The sequence below is a fragment of the Salmo salar genome, chromosome 20, assembly GCF_965601325.2.
Source record: "Salmo salar chromosome 20, fSalSal1, whole genome shotgun sequence".
In the NCBI taxonomy this organism is placed as follows: Eukaryota; Metazoa; Chordata; class Actinopteri; order Salmoniformes; family Salmonidae; genus Salmo; species Salmo salar.
This window is the reverse complement of record NC_138310.1, coordinates 86436446-86452735: the sequence shown is the minus strand read 5'-3', so window position 1 is coordinate 86452735 and position 16290 is coordinate 86436446. Positions and strand designations below refer to the sequence as shown.

General features: G+C 42.7%; 1 protein-coding gene across 1 annotated transcript; it reads right to left on the bottom strand.

Moving 5' to 3' along the window:
• Positions 1-551: 551 nt before the first annotated feature.
• LOC106581336 (extracellular calcium-sensing receptor) lies at positions 552-4692 on the bottom strand. Its single transcript, XM_045704044.2, has 6 exons — positions 4471-4692; positions 3873-4173; positions 2699-3487; positions 2259-2486; positions 1903-2026; positions 552-1763 (listed from the first exon to the last, which is right to left on the bottom strand). The coding sequence occupies exons 1-6, from the start codon at positions 4686-4688 to the stop codon at positions 847-849; spliced, it is 2577 nt and encodes an 858-aa protein (XP_045560000.2). The 5' UTR covers positions 4689-4692; the 3' UTR covers positions 552-846.
• Positions 4693-16290: the final 11598 nt, after the last annotated feature.

Below are 16290 nucleotides of genomic sequence, written 5' to 3'. Positions count from 1 at the left end.
TTCGAACCGTCTCTCACAATGTCTCATGAAGAGACAGGAAAGGAGCCCATGTCAGGAGCGGATTTACATTGGCTGATATCTCAGTCCATCACCGTCCAACAAAACCCTTAGAACCTACCATCTACAAACGAATTAGGTTAAACAAGGAAGAGAGTTTGGGAAGTCAGAAAGTATGCACCTAGTTCTCACATGTAAACTTCATATTTTCTTTCTTTTCACCCCAGTATCTCTACTTGCACACTCATCTCCTGCACATCTATCACTCCAGTGTTTAATTGCTATATTGTAATTATTTCACCACTATGGCCTATTAATTGCCTTACCTCCCTTATCCTACCTCATTTGCACACACTGTATATAGATAGATCTTTTCTATTGTATTATTGACGCCATGTTTGTTTATTCCATGTGTAACTCTGTGTTGTTGTTTGTGTCGCACTGCTTTGCTTTATCTTGGCCAGGTCGCAGTTGTAAATGAGAACTTGATCTCAACTAGACTACCTGGTTAAATAAAGGTCAAATAAATAAAAAAATGAACATGCCCAAGTTGGGGCTTCCTAAAAGTAATATGATCATTGTGAGATTTTCTGCATTTTTTAAAGTCAAACTGTGGCAGGATCTCTCTCTCCTGCCTTGATTTGAACCCTTCCCCTTTCAAGTCCCACTTCATTGCACTGTGTTTCCAGGCTCCATTTTTTGGTATCAATTGAGTCTGGGGATGAGGTTAACCCATGAATGACTTTGAAATGATGTGTCCGTATTTATTATAGAAAGACTTTGAATAGGCCAATGGTCAGTATTCATCCTAAAGGGCTTTGGTTGACGCCTTTCCCAAATTATGTTTCTTTAATATCGTATGTCATTGGATGTCTTCCCCATCATATGTTTCTTGGTGTTTTGCTCTGGCCTCAGCAATATAATGAAACATTTAGGAGCAAATATGCAGAAAAGTAAACCAAAACTAGAGGCCAGAATAGCAAAGATCTCCACAGCTACAGTGAACTTCCCAGGAGAGCTGACATAAGCTGGGATAAAGGTGAGCCAGACTGCACAGAATATGAGCATGCTGAAGGTGATGAATTTGGCCTCATTGAAGTTATCAGGCAGCTTTCGAGCCAGAAAAGCCAGCACAAAGCACAAGACAGCCAGGAGTCCTATATACCCCAACACAGCCCAGAAACCAACAGCTGAACCCACATCACACTCTAGAATGATCTTTTCCTTATAGGTCTTCATGTTCTTGTAGGGGAAAGGAGGTGAGACTGTTAACCAAAGAACACAGATCAGGACCTGTATGAGAGTGAAAGCCAGAACACTGAGTCTCTGCTGTGGAGGACCAAACCATTTCATGACATTACTGGCTGGAAGTGTAGCCCTGAAGGCCATCAACACCACTATTGTTTTCCCCAGAACACAAGAGATGCAGAGGACGAAGGTGATCCCAAACGCTGTGTGACGCAGCGTACAGGACCACTCAGAGGGCTGGCCAATGAAAGTAAGAGAACACAGAAAACATAGAGTCAAGGAGAAAAGCATCAGGAAGCTCAGCTCAGAGTTGTTGGCCCTGACGATGGGGGTGTCCTTATGAATTGAAAACACAACAACTACCAGAGTAGTAACACCGGACCCCAGTAAGGAGAAAAATACCAGAACTATGCCCATCATTTCTTCATAGGAGAGGAATTCAACTGGTTTCAACACACAGCGGTCCCTTTTTTCATTTGACCAATACTCCAAGTCACATCGATAGCAGCCATTAGAATCTGTAAGGAGATTAGAACGTCATTCATTCCATGAATCAGTGTGTCACCGTGACATTTGTTTTTTGATATCTATTAGTCCTATTGGGCAGTGACAGAGCTTGAAAGTATTGTAGGTAGCCCTAAATGCATTATATATCACCTGTGATATTGCTGATCTCTCCCTCCGCACATGGTACACAGTCATAACAGCATACAGGCTTTCCTTTCTGTACAGCCTTACGAGTGCCTGTGGGACAGCTCTCACTGCACACTGCTGCAGGTGCCTGTAGAGAAATACAACACATCTGAATATTGGTGTATTTTATATAAATAAACGTGCAGAAATGTTTTAATGTTACTACTTGTGGAAGTGCTTTTACCAACACAAAACAAGACAATTGAGATAGACTATGTGGATTATGTATACATTATAGAATGCATGTTTTACATTTGCAGTAGTTTGAGGTTTGCATGTGTTATGCTTTTGCAACATAGTCAACATGCATTTAGTCCTACCTCTGCCTGGCCCCCTACCCAGACCAGTTTTCCCTGGTTGAAGGTAAAGCGCTGTTCAGCGGGCATCGAGGAATCATACAGCCCCACAGCATGGAACTGCAGGGTCCCATCCTCCTCCTGCTGCCAGTTCACTAGGTCGTAGCACGCCACCACATCTCCGTTAGCATCAAACCAGATCTCCTCTCCTGTCTTTACTCTAAACCTCACCTCCTTCAGGTACTGCAGCACCTGTTCAACAACATGGAGAGAGGGAGAGAGAGAGAGAGAGAGAGAGAGAGAGAGAGAGAGAGAGAGAGAGAGAGAGAGAGACACACACAGGGAGAGACACAGAGAGAGACACAGAGAGAGACACAGAGAGAGACACAGAGAGAGACACAGAGAGAGTGGGATGATTCATATGATATGTTATTTATGTTTTGTTGTATCTGGAGTTTGCTCACCTGCTGTGGTGTGTAGACTAGTCTGTTGCCGCTGTCTGTGTTATTCTTTAAGTCTGTCAGTAGGTTGTGTAGAGCATGTGCAATGGCATATACAGCTGTGTACACTTTACTGGATATTCTCAGCTCTGACACATCAGTGTATTGGTTCTTAAGCTTTGCTAAGCTCTCTGCTCCTGTGCACAGCGTGCTGCTGCCCCCTTCATAGGAGCACTGGAACACAGTCTCCCAGAACTCCCTGAGCAGGGTGTTGTCTGGCGCCTGGGAGGGGTGCACCTTGTCTAGAAACCCTTCTAGACCATCCAGCCTGGCATTCCTGATGGCAAAGCCCACCGCCCCCCTCAGGAAGCCGTAGGCCTTGTTATCCGCCAGCACTCTGGCTGTGATCCAGGCCTCGCTGCCCACCCACTGCAGCCCTGGGTCTCCCTCCAGAGCCAGCTCATTCAGCAGGGGGATGAGGTCCCCCAAGCCCAGGAACAGTACCACCACCCTGGCTGTTGCCCTCCAGATCACCCTGACAGTTTCCAGGAGCTTCTCTCGGGGGTCTGTGCGGTAGATGGACTCTTGGTACTCTACACAGACCCCTTCATGCCACGCTGCCTCCATGAATGTGGCCATGCCATTGTTTCCATAGTCATTGTTGCTGTTCACCACTCCCACCCAGTTCCATCCAAAGTGTTTGACCAGCTTTGCCAGGGCTCTGCTCTGGTTGAAGTCACTGGGGATGGTTCTGAAGAAGGAAGGGAACTTTTCTCTGTTACTCAGACAAGCACAGGTGGCGAAGTGGCTGATCTGTGTGGAAGAAACAGGAAGATTTGAGTTGATCTTTCATACATAGCTGACATTGACTATTCTACCTCTAAAGAGCCAAAACCAGAAGGGAAGATTTGAGTTGATCTTTCATACATAGCTGACACTGACTATTCTACCTCTAAAGAGCCAAAACCAGAAGGGAAGATTTGAGTTGATCTTTCATACATAGCTGACACTGACTATTCTACCTCTAAAGAGCCAAAACCAGAAGGGAAGATTTGAGTTGATCTTTCATACATAGCTGACACTGACTATTCCACCTCTAAAGAGCCAAAACCAGAAGGGAAGATTTGAATTGATCTTTCATACATAGCTGACACTGACTATTCTACCTCTAAAGAGCCAAAACCAGAAGGTGTCTCACCACAGGGATGCTGAATGGTCCGACCAGGGATGATATTCCGATGGTGGATGTGGAGGTTGATTCTCCTACAATGCCCAACACGGCTGGAGATCTGGAGCAGGAGGAGGGGTCTCCCAGGCTGTTCTCAGGCCCAGGGCTGTTCATCATGGCCAAGGCTGAGTGGATGGCCAGGGTGGCAGAGCCACAGGAGTCATAGACCTGGTAACCCAGAGACAGCCCTGGCAGCAGATCACTGCTGTTGTTGATCTCCTCCAGGGCAAAGATCAGGGTCTGTGCAAACTGGAACTCACGTGGGTTGAAACTGGACAACGGTAACAAACCAAATAAATTAGTTCGTTGACGCCAGGAATCACATATGCCACAATCACATATGCCAGCAAAACTGATATACTCGGTCGAGATGAGTTGAGTATTGTGTTTAGCATAACAGAAAAAATTTGTATACTTGATTTGTCCAAGAAGAAATGCACAGATCGTTTACAGTAGTGTTATTAAGCACTGTGCCTAATTTCAGTGAGAGACAAAAAAAATCTATCCTGATGAGAAATATTCGCAAACAGCTAAAAGTTCCCACAGATAGTTGTTTTTCAACACCTACCTGATACAGGGTGTTTTCTCTGGTCTGGAGGTGAACGGATGGACCTTGAAGAGGGCATTCCTATGTAGAGCGAACACTGCTCCAATGTTGATGTCCCCCTCAGCAGATAGGAGAGGCAGAGCGGGTTGGCCCAGCAGAGAGCAGATTGTGGCTGGAGCAGCCATACCCCTCATCACCACCACCAGCAGCCGGAGAACCACGTCTGTTCTCAGTGCCATACCACTCTTCAGCAGGGCAGCTGTGTCTGAAAGGGCAGATAGAAGCATTCCTCTTTTGTAGAGGTGAAAATGCCCCCTAAGACGCTGGAACTGCCCATACACTCCCTCTCAACGAGTGGGATGTGGTTCTAGTGTTTATTGTGTCCCCGGAGTACAGGATGAGAGAAGGAGGTGGAATATTGACAGAGGCTGGGATATGCTGCTATTATGAGCAAGCAGTGGATAGATAAGTGCAGGCTTCTGACATTGTGGATATAAAACATCATATCCGTCATGCTTTCCCATAGGTTTTTTTTCTATGACATTATAAACTCATACATATAACAATAGAACAATTACATTTTATTTCAAACAGAAATAATACAAAATAATATCTGTCATGCTTTCACATGTTTTTTTGTGTATGACAATTTAAACACATACATTAAACAATATAATAAGAATGGGTTTGAAGTAAATAATAATTGCTGGAAATGCAATACACATATACATTTTTATTTCCACAATGTCAGAAGTCTGCACTTATCTTTCCACTGTTTGCTCGTATTAGCAACGTAGCCCAGCCTCTGTCAGTATCCCAACTCCCTCTCTCATCATAGACAAGGTTTTTCTCTTGCTCGTGGTTTGTCCCGGGGACGTAACCTGATGGTCGCAAAGAAGGCCCTGATTGGTGCACCACTGATTCACATCACCACTTGTTACTGTTGCAAGGCCCTGATTGGTGAACCACTGATTCACATCACCACTTGTTACTGTTGCAAGGCCCTGATTGGTGAACCACTGATTCACATCACCACTTGTTACTGTTGCAAGGCCCTGATTGGTGAACCACTGATTCACATCACCACTTGTAACTGTTGCAAGGCCCTGATTGGTGAACCACTGATCCAGCTCTTTGTCTTTTGGTAATCCTAGGGACAAGCCCACACAGTGCTATTAACATAGTGTTTTCAAACATATTTGACACACTTCAACAGACAGTACCAGTCAAACGTTTGGACACACCTACATATTCAAAGCTTTTTGTTTATTTTTACTATTTTCTACATGTTAGAATAATATTGAAGACATCAAAACTATAAAATAACACATATGGAATCATGTAGTAACCAAAAAAGTGTTAAACAATACATTTTATATTTGAGGTTCTTCAAAGTAGCCACCCTTTGCCAGTTGTTTCCACTTCTGGCAGTTGTTTATTTGGCTCCTGAGTGGCACGGCGGTTTAAGACACTGCATTATAATAGAAGAGGTGTCACTACTGTCCCTGGTTCGATTCCAGGCTTTATCACATCTCTCCGTGATTGGGAGTCCCATAGGGCGGTGCACAATTGGCTCAGTTTCGCCGGGGTAGGCCATCTTTGTAAATGAGAATTTATTATTAACTGACTTGCCTAGTTAAATCTAAAACAAATATTTTTTAAATTGCCTTGATGACTGCTTTGCACACTCTTGGCATTCTCTCGTCCAGCTTCATGAGGAATGCTTTTCCAACAGTCTTGAAGGAGTTCCCACATTTGTTGAGCACATGTTGGCTGCTTTTCCTTCACTCTGCTGTCCAACTCATCCCAAACCATCTCAATTGGATTAGATGGGGTGATTGTGGAGGTCAGGTCATCTGTTGCAGCACTCCATCACTCTGCTTGGTCAAATAGCCCTTACACAGCCTGTTTTGAGTCGTTGTACTGTTGAAAAACAAATGATAGACCCACTAACCGCCAACCAGATGGGATGGCGTATCACTGCAGAATGCTGTGGAAGTCATTCTGGTTAAGTGTGCCTTGAATACTAAATGAATCACTGACAGTGTCACCAGCAAAGCACCCCCACACCATCCCACTTCCTCCTCCATGCTTAACGATGGGAACCACACATGCAGAGATCATTCATTCACCTGCTCTTAAATCTAACAAAGACAAAGCGGTTGGAACCAAAAATCTCACATTTGGACTCATCAGACAAAATGACAGATTTCCATCAGTCTAGTGTCCATTGCTTGTGCTTCTTTGCTTAAGCAAGTCTCTTCTTCTTGTTGGTGTTCTTTAGTACTAGCAGCAATTCATCCATGATGGTCTGATTCACACAGTCTACTCTGAACAGTTGATGTTGAGATGTGTCTGTTACTTGAACTCTGTGAAGCATTTATTTGGCTGCAATTTCTGAGGCTGGTAACTCTAATGAATGTATCCTCTGCAGCAGAGGTAAAGCTGAGTCTTCCTTTCCTGTGGCGGGCCTCATGAGAGCCAGTTTCATCATAGCGCATGATGGTTTTTGCAAATTTTCCGTATTGACTGACCTTCATGTCTTAATGTAATGATGGACTGTTGTTACTCTTTGCTTATTTGAGCTGTTCATGTCATAATATGGACTTGGTCTTTTACCAAATAGGGCTATCTTCTGTATTCCACCCCTAACTTGTCACAATATAAGTGATTGTCTCAAATGCATAAAGAAGGAAATAAATATCACAAATACATTTTTATCAAGGCACACCTGTTATTAATTAAAATTCATTCAAGGTGACTACTTCATGAAACTGGTGGAGAGAATGCTAACAGTGTGCAAAGCTGTCATCAAGGCAAAGGGTGGCTATTTTGAAGAATCAGAAATATTTTTCAACCAGTTTACCCAGTTTAACCTGTTAGGGCTAGGGGGCAGTATTGACACGGCTGGATAAAAAACATACCCGATTTAATCTGGTTACCACTCCTACCCAGTAACTAGAATATGCATATACTTATTACATATGGATAGAAAACACCCTAAATTTTCTAAAACTGTTTGAATGGTGTCTGTGAGTATAACAGAACTCAAATGGCAGGTCAAAACCTGAGAGATTCCTTTACAGGAAGTGGCCTGTCTGACCATTTCTTGAACTTCTTTTCCATCTCTATCATTTACTAAGGATCTCTGCTCTAACGTGACACTTCCCACGTCGTCCATAGGTGCTCAGAGCCCGGGAAAAAACAGAATGTCGTCATTCCAGCCCCAGGCTGAAACACATTATCGCCTTTCTCAAGTGGCCGATCAAGGGACACTGGCTTATGCGCGTGACCCCGACCGCCCCCGCCTTTGGGATTTTTTCCTCTGTTTGCCGAAAAGGAGATTCCCTGTCGGAATATTATCGCTTTTCTACGAGAAAAATGTCGTAAAAATTGATTTTAAACAGCGGTTGACATGCTTCGAAGTACGGTAATGGAATACTTAGAATTTTATTGTCACGAATTGCGCCATGCGCGCGACACTTCTTTACTATTTCGGATAGTGTCTGGAACGCACGAACAAAACGCCGCTATTCGGATATAACGATGGATTATTTTGGACCAAACCAACATTTGTTATTGAAGTAGCAGTCCTGGGTGTGTATTCTGACGAAGACAACAAAAGGTAATCAAACTTTTATAATAGTAAATATGATTATGGTGAGTGCTAAACTTGCCGGGTGTCTAAATAGCGAGCCCGTGATGCCTGGGCTATGTACTTAGAATATTGCAAAATGTGCTTTCACCAAAAAGCTATTTTAAAATCGGACATATCGAGTGCATAGAGGAGGTCTGTATCTATAATTCTTAAAATAATTGTTATGCTTTTTGTGAACGTTTATCGTGAGTAATTTAGTAAAATGTTAGCGAATTCCCTGGAAGTTTGCGGGGGGTATGCTAGTTCTGAACGTCACATGCTAATGTAAAAAGCTGGTTTTTGATATAAATATGAACTTGATTGAACAAAACATGCATGTATTGTATAACATAATGTCCTAGGGTTGTCATCTGATGAAGATCATCAAAGGTGAGTGCTGCATTTAGCTGTCTTCTGGGTTTTGGTGACATTATATGCTGGCTTGAAAAATGGGTGTCTGATTATTTCTGGCTTGGTACTCTGCTGACATAATCTAATGTTTTGCTTTCGTTGTAAAGCCTTTTTGAAATCGGACAGTGTGGTTAGATTAACGAGAGTCTTGTCTTTAAATGGCTGTAAAATAGTCATATGTTTGAGAAATTGAAGTAATAGGATTTTTAAGGTTTTGAAAATCGCGCCACAGGATAGCAGTGGCTGTTACATAGGTGGGACGAATTCGTCCCGCCTAGCCTAGAGAGGTTAAATCGGGTATGTTTTTTATCCGTCCGTGCAAATACTGCCCCCTAGCCCCAACAGGTTAAAATTATAGACTGATAATTTCTTTGTAAGTGGGCAAACGTACAAAATCAGCAGGGGATCAAATACTTTTTTCCCCCACTGTAGATATTTCGGCGGTTGTCGGCCTTCGCATTCAATGGTACACAATTCCTAGCTGCAGACTAGTAATTAGTATCGAAGATTTGCTCTTATTCTGTCGGTATCGATAGCCTCAGAGTTTCAACAACCATTACAACCTTAGCTTATACTCAGGTTTTATGGTCTCTACTCAAACCTTAGCCTTCTCGGGAATCAAGGTAAGCTTGGTCTGCTGGGAAATTCCCAAGGTGGGGGTTATATCCAGACCAGTAGGAAAGGGCTGTCCCATGATGCCAGATCAATGTCTGTGCTCATGGGGCGGGCCGATGACTTAGATAACCTGTTTAGGATAGGGCAGTATTTTCACGGCCGGATATAAAATGTACCCGATTTAATCTGGTTATTACTCCTGCCCAGAAACTAGAATATGCATATAATTATTTTATTTGGATATAAAACACCCTAAAGTTTCTAAAACTGTTCGAATGGTGTCTGTGAGTATAACAGAACTCATATGGCAGGCCAAAACCTGAGAAGATTCCATACAGGAAGCGCCCTCTCTGACCATTTCTTGGCCTTCTATAGCCTCTTTATTGAAAACAGAGGCTCTCTGCTGTAACGTGACATTTTCTAAGGCTCCCATAGGCTCTCAGAAGGCGCCAGAACGGGGAATGATGACTCTGCAGTCCCTGGGCGGAAAAAAGTAGGGGATTTGGATAGTGGTCGATCTGAGAACAATGACCCGGTGCGCGCGTGCATGTGAAGACACCATTTTCTTCTTTCAGTCTTTGAACAAAAACAACGTCTCCCGGTCGGAATATTATAACTATTTTACGAGAAAAATCGCATAAAAATTGATTTTAAACAGCGTTTGACATGCTTCGAAGTACGGTAATGGAATATTTTGACATTTTTTGTCACGATATGCGCCGGCGCGTCACCTTTCGGATAGTGTCTTGAACGCAAGAACAAAACGCCGCTATTTGGATATAACTATGGATTATTTGGAACCAAAACAACATTGGGTGTTGAAGTAGAAGTCCTGGGAGTGCATTCTGACGAAGAACAGCAAAGGTAATCCAATTTTTCTTATAGTAAATCTGAGTTTGGTGAGTGCCAAACTTGGTGGGTGTCAAAATAGCAAACCATGATGGCCGGGCTATCTACTCAGAATATTGCAAAATGTGCTTTCACCGAAAAGCTATTTTAAAATCGGACACCTCGATTGCACAAAGGAGTTCTGTATCTATAATTCTTAAAATAATTGTTATGTTTTTTGTGAACGTTTATCGTGAGTAATTTAGTAAATTGTTAGTAAATTCACCGGAAGTTTGCGGGGGGTATGCTAGTTCTGAACGTCACATGCTAATGTTAAAAGCTGGTTTTTGATATAAATATGAACTTGATTGAACAAAACATGCATGTATTGTATAACATAATGTCCTAGGATTGTCATCTGATGAAGATCATCAAAGGTTAGTGCTGCATTTAGCTGTCTTCTGGGTTTAAGTGACATTATATGCTAGCTTGAAAAATGGGTGTCTGATTATTTCTGGCTGGGTACTCTGCTGACATAATCTAATGTTTTGCTTTCGTTGTAAAGCCTTTTTGAAATCGGACAGTGTGGTTAGATTAACGAGAGTCTTGTCTTTATAGCTGTAAAATAGTCATATGTTTGAGAAATTGAAGTAATAGCATTTCTAAGGTATTTGAAAATCGCGCCACGGGATTCAACTGCCTGTTGCGTAGGTGGGACGATTTCGTCCCGCCTAGCCCAGAGAGGTTAAACTCCGAAGGGAATTGGAGTTTCCTTCATTAAACAGTTTAAAATCACATTGCATAATTTCACAAATAGTTTAATCTTTACTCATTCATTTTATACAACAATTAGATGCAAGCCTCACAACTGAGACTCTTGAATAAACAGAGTTATGGTAATGTGGCTGTATTGTTTCTCATGAGTTTCACAAACATTAAACGAAATGGACCGGTCGTAGCTGGATTCTCCCCACACCATGTACACATTCTCCAAAACATAGACATTGTCCAGTTCTCAAGTTCTATGATGGAGAAGAGGATATTTTGTTCTCCTGTTAAACCTTCTCTCTCTATACTCTCTGGCCATGAGGAGAGAGACTCCTCTAGGAATTTATGACCTGCGATAACAGAGCCTGGGTGTAGGGGGAAGAGAGAGGTGGTGAGAGAGAGAGGGGGATGGTGCTCGCTATACCCAAAGAGGGCCACGTCATGACACATCTATTTTGTGAAGTGTACCAGACCCTCCTGCAGCAATGTACCCCCACAACATGATGCTGCCACCCCCATGCTTCATGGTTGAAATGGTGTTCTTTGGCTTGCAAGCCTCTCACTTTTCCTCCAAACTTAAGGACTGTCATTATGACCAAACAGTTCTATTTTTGTTTCATCAGACCAGAAGACATTTCTCCAAAAAGTTTAATATTTGTCCCCATGTGTAGTTCCAAACTGTAGTCTGGCTTTTTCATGGCGGTTTTGGAGCAGTGACTTCTTCCTTGCTGACCGGCCATTCAGGTTATGTCGATATAGGACTCGTTTCAGAATGCGTCTCCTTCCTGTGTGGTATGACGGCTGATTGGTCCCATGGTGTTTATACTTGTGTACTATTGTTTGTACAGATGAACGTGGTACCTTCAGGCATTTGGAAATTGCTCCCAAGGCTAAATTATAGATGGGCTATGTACAGGTGCAGTGATCTTTGAGCTGCTGTGACAGCTGATGCTTAAAGCTAGTGAGGGAGATAAGTGTTTAGAGTTTCAGAGATTTTTGTAGTTCGTTCCAGTCATTGGCAGCAGAGAACTGGAAGGAGAGATGGCCAAAGGAGGAATTGGCTTTGGGGGTGACCAGAGAGATATACCTGCTGGAGCGCGTGCTACAGGTGGGTGCTGCTATGGTGACCAGTGAGCTGAGATAAGGGGGGACTTTACCTAGCAGGGTCTTGTAGATGACCTGGAGCCAGTGGGTTTGGCGATGAGTATGAAGTGAGGGCCAGCCAACGAGAGCGTACAGGTCGCAGTGGTGGCTAGTATAAGGGGCTTTGGTGACAAAACAGATGGCACTGTGATAGAGTACATCTAGTTTATTGAGTAGGGTATTGGAGGCTATTTTGTAAATTACATCGCCGAAGTTGAGGATCGGTAGGATGGTCAGTTTTACGAGGGTATCTTTGGCAGCATGAGTGAAAGATGCTTTGTTGCAAAATAGGTAGCCAATTCTAGATATAACTTTGGATTGGAGATGTTTGATGCGAGTCTGGAAGGAGAGCTTACAGTCTAACCAGACACCTAGGTATTTGTAGTTGTCCACATATTTTAAGTAAGAACCGTCCAGAGTAGTGATGCTGGACGGGCGTGCAGGTGCAGGCAGCAATCGGTTGAAGAGCATGCATTTAGTTTTACTAGTATTTAAAACCAGATTAAATCGGGTACATTTTTTTATCCAGACGTGCAAATGCTGCCCCCAGACCCAACAGGTTAAGAGCAGTTGGAGGCCACAGAAGGAGAGTTGTATGGCATTGAAGCTCGTCTGGAGGGTTGTTAACGCAGTGTCCAAAGAAGGGCCAGAAGTTGATAAGAGAATTATCTGATAAAGGTAAATGAATCAATAATCCATTATGAATTAGTAGTTATGTAGCATGGATAATGAATAATCAATGTACTAAACGTTAGTTCCATAAAGTCTAGCCTGTTAGGGCTAGGGGGCAGTATTGACACGGCTGGATAAAAAACATACCCGATTTAATCTGGTTACCACTCCTACCCAGTAACTAGAATATGCATATACTTATTACATATGGATAGAAAACACCCTAAAGTTTCTAAAACTGTTTGAATGGTGTCTGTGAGTATAACAGAACTCAAATGGCAGGTCAAAACCTGAGAGATTCCTTTACAGGAAGTGGCCTGTCTGACCATTTCTTGAACTTCTTTTCCATCTCTATCTTTTACTAAGGATCTCTGCTCTAACGTGACACTTCCCACGTCTTCCATAGGCGCTCAGAGCCCGGGAAAAAACAGAATGTCGTCATTCCAGCCCCAGGCTGAAACACATTATCGCCTTTCTCAAGTGGCCGATCAAGGGACTCTGGGCTTATGCGCGTGACCCGACCGCCCCCGCCTTTGTGATTTTTTCCTCTGTTTGCCGAAAAGGAGATTCCCTGTCGGAATATTATCGCTTTTCTACGAGAAAAATGGCGTAAAAATTTATTTTAAACAGCGGTTGACATGCTTCGAAGTACGGTAATGGAATATTTAGAATATTATTGTCACGAATTGCGCCATGCGCGCGACACTTCTTTACCATTTCGGATAGTGTCTGGAACGCACGAACAAAACGCCGCTTTTCGGATATAACGATGGATTATTTTGGACCAAACCAACATTTGTTATTGAAGTAGCAGTCCTGGGTGTGCATTCTGACAAAGACAACAAAAGGTAATCAAACTTTTATAATAGTAAATATGATTATGGTGAGTGCTAAACTTGCCGGGTGTCTAAATAGCGAGCCCGTGATGCCTGGGCTATGTACTTAGAATATTGCAAAATGTGCTTTCACCAAGAAGCTATTTTAAAATCGGACATATCGAGTGCATAGAGGAGGTCTGTATCTATAATTCTTAAAATAATTGTTATGCTTTTTGTGAACGTTTATCGTGAGTAATTTAGTAAAATGTTAGCGAATTCCCCGGAAGTTTGCGGGGGGTATGCTAGTTCTGAACGTCACATGCTAATGTAAAAAGCTGGTTTTTGATATAAATATGAACTTGATTGAACAAAACATGCATGTATTGTATAACATAATGTCCTAGGGTTGTCATCTGATGAAGATCATCAAAGGTGAGTGCTGCATTTAGCTGTCTTCTGGGTTTTGGTGACATTATATGCTGGCTTGAAAAATGGGTGTCTGATTATTTCTGGCTTGGTTCTCTGCTGACATAATCTAATGTTTTGCTTTCGTTGTAAAGCCTTTTTGAAATCGGACAGTGTGGTTAGATTAACGAGAGTCTTGTCTTTAAATAGCTGTAAAATAGTCATATGTTTGAGAAATTGAAGTAATAGGATTTTTAAAGCGTCCCACCTAGCCCATAGAGGCTAGACATGTGTGTGTGAGATACCGGGAGTAGCCTTCAAGGTTCTCCTAATCTATGGGGAAAGGAACAGGCAGTGCTTGAACAGTAGTGGAACTGTGGCGGGAGGTCAAGGAAGAGATACTGTTCACCTACTGTCTGTGCGTATGTGTGTGCATAGGTTATCTACTGTTGGTGTGGAGGTGTGTGCGTAAGCGGAGAGAGAGGATAAAATGAACATCTTTGTGCATGTTGGGTAGAACGTTCTCTGAATAAAGCCGAATGAACCTTTGGCAGAAAGCTGAGTCCTTGCCTAATTATTAACCCATTGTCTTACAAACCTTGGGAATTAGTCAAGGCTTATTGATTGTTAATTATTATCATTAGGACAGAACATTTCTTTGACAATTGGTCCTCCGAGCTCGGATCTCAATATCTGCCTCTGTCGGTCCAGGAAGACACCGAAACCGTGCACGGGCGGATGAAATATCCGTAGATCAAAGACCTGGCCCCTTGCTGAGGGTTCTTTACAGGCCAGTGGCAAACTGGTATGCGACAGAGGCTGTGACGAGATTTTACCAACATTGAAACCTCAGCTGCAAATAACAAGGTCAGTTTGCTTTATTCATTGTTTTGGGGAATAGCACCTGTATGATTACATTAAATGATGAATGAGTGATAGTACCTGTATGTCTGCATTACATAGTGAAATGAGTAATACACCTGTATGCCTGCATTACATAATGAAATGAGCAATACACCGTGATGTTGGCATTAAATGATGAAACGATTGATGTGAGAGTGAAAGGCAAAAGCGATTGATGTGAGAGTGAAAGGCAAAAGTGATTGATGTGAGAGTGAAAGGCAGGAGCGATTAGAGGATTTGAATGTACTCTGGGTGTTAGACGCTGAAATCGGGAAAGTTCATAGCTGGTGACCTGTCAGTATAAGTTCGCATAGAGAAAAATGTTTTAAAGACAACCAAGTATTCTGTGCGAATGGAAGACAGGAATTAGTTGTAAATTAAAAAACCGCAAAACAGGGTCCGTAATGACCCTGGGCATCTATGGCCACTGCATAAAACTAAACTAGCACTTATGGTGAGACCTGAAAACGTAAAAAAAAGGTCAACAGACATAAGGGGATAGTCAGATCTTTAAGGGGGAGTCCATTTAGGTCTGATATCCATGGAAGAAGGGAAACCTAATATGGCGGAGTGAGATAAGAGATATTACTGTTTCAAGGGAGCAATAGATAAATAGGCCATTAACTAGGACTTTACGACCCTGGAAAGTAGCTTATAAATGCATACCTATGCGACCTAATGTCCGATCAAACAATTCTATAGAAAAAGTTTCGAGAGAGATTCAAATGTTTCAATTGTGACAAACCAGGACATTATGCTAGGAATTGTGAAGCACCGTGTAACCGCTGCAATGAAGGAGGCCATAATCACCGAGATTGTAAGAATAAAGAAGACAGGAGAGGCAAGAGAGGGTGTCGAGACAAATACTGAGAAAAAAAGGTCAGGCACCCACAGCCAGACTAAGAGGAAGATGACGCATGACTAACTATGGAGAGCGGGGGAGCAGACACTAGTGAAGGATTTTCGGGATTTAGTTATAAACAGTGATTGTGAAGTTTTTGAATTGGCTACGATTGATTTGGCATTACAACAGGAACAGAAACCCTATTTGACACTAACAGTAATGGGAGAGAGAATCAAATTTCTGTGTGATACTGGGGTGTGTCGCACAGCAATCTGTGCAGACGAGGCTCCCAAAGGGATAAAAAGCAATGGGGAACAGATAATAGTACGGTCAGCATCAGGACATCAATTCATGGAACGGTTATCTGCTCCTATTAGCTAGCTAGCTACTTAGTTGTCTTTGTCATAGCTTGATAATTGTGTAGTCTAGTAATTACCGAGGTTAGCTAGCCAGCCATTGAGGTCAGCTAGCCAGCTATTTCCGTCCCCCGCGACGCCATTTTTCCTAACCCAGCCAACTATTACCGACGAGCAGCATTGTAGAAACTAAATACATTACAAGGACGTCTTGATTAGTGTTATGTTAGCTAGCTAGCTACAAAGTTGCTTTGTATCATGACAAGGGGTAGTACTGAAACTATCGAGGTTACCTAGCCAGCTACACGTTCAAAGTCAACAACGCAGCCACTGCTAGCTAGCCTACTCCACCAGCCAGCAGTACTGTATCATTTTCGTCATTTTAGTCAATAAGATTTTTGCAACGTAAGCTTAACTTTCTGAACATTCGAGACGTGTAGT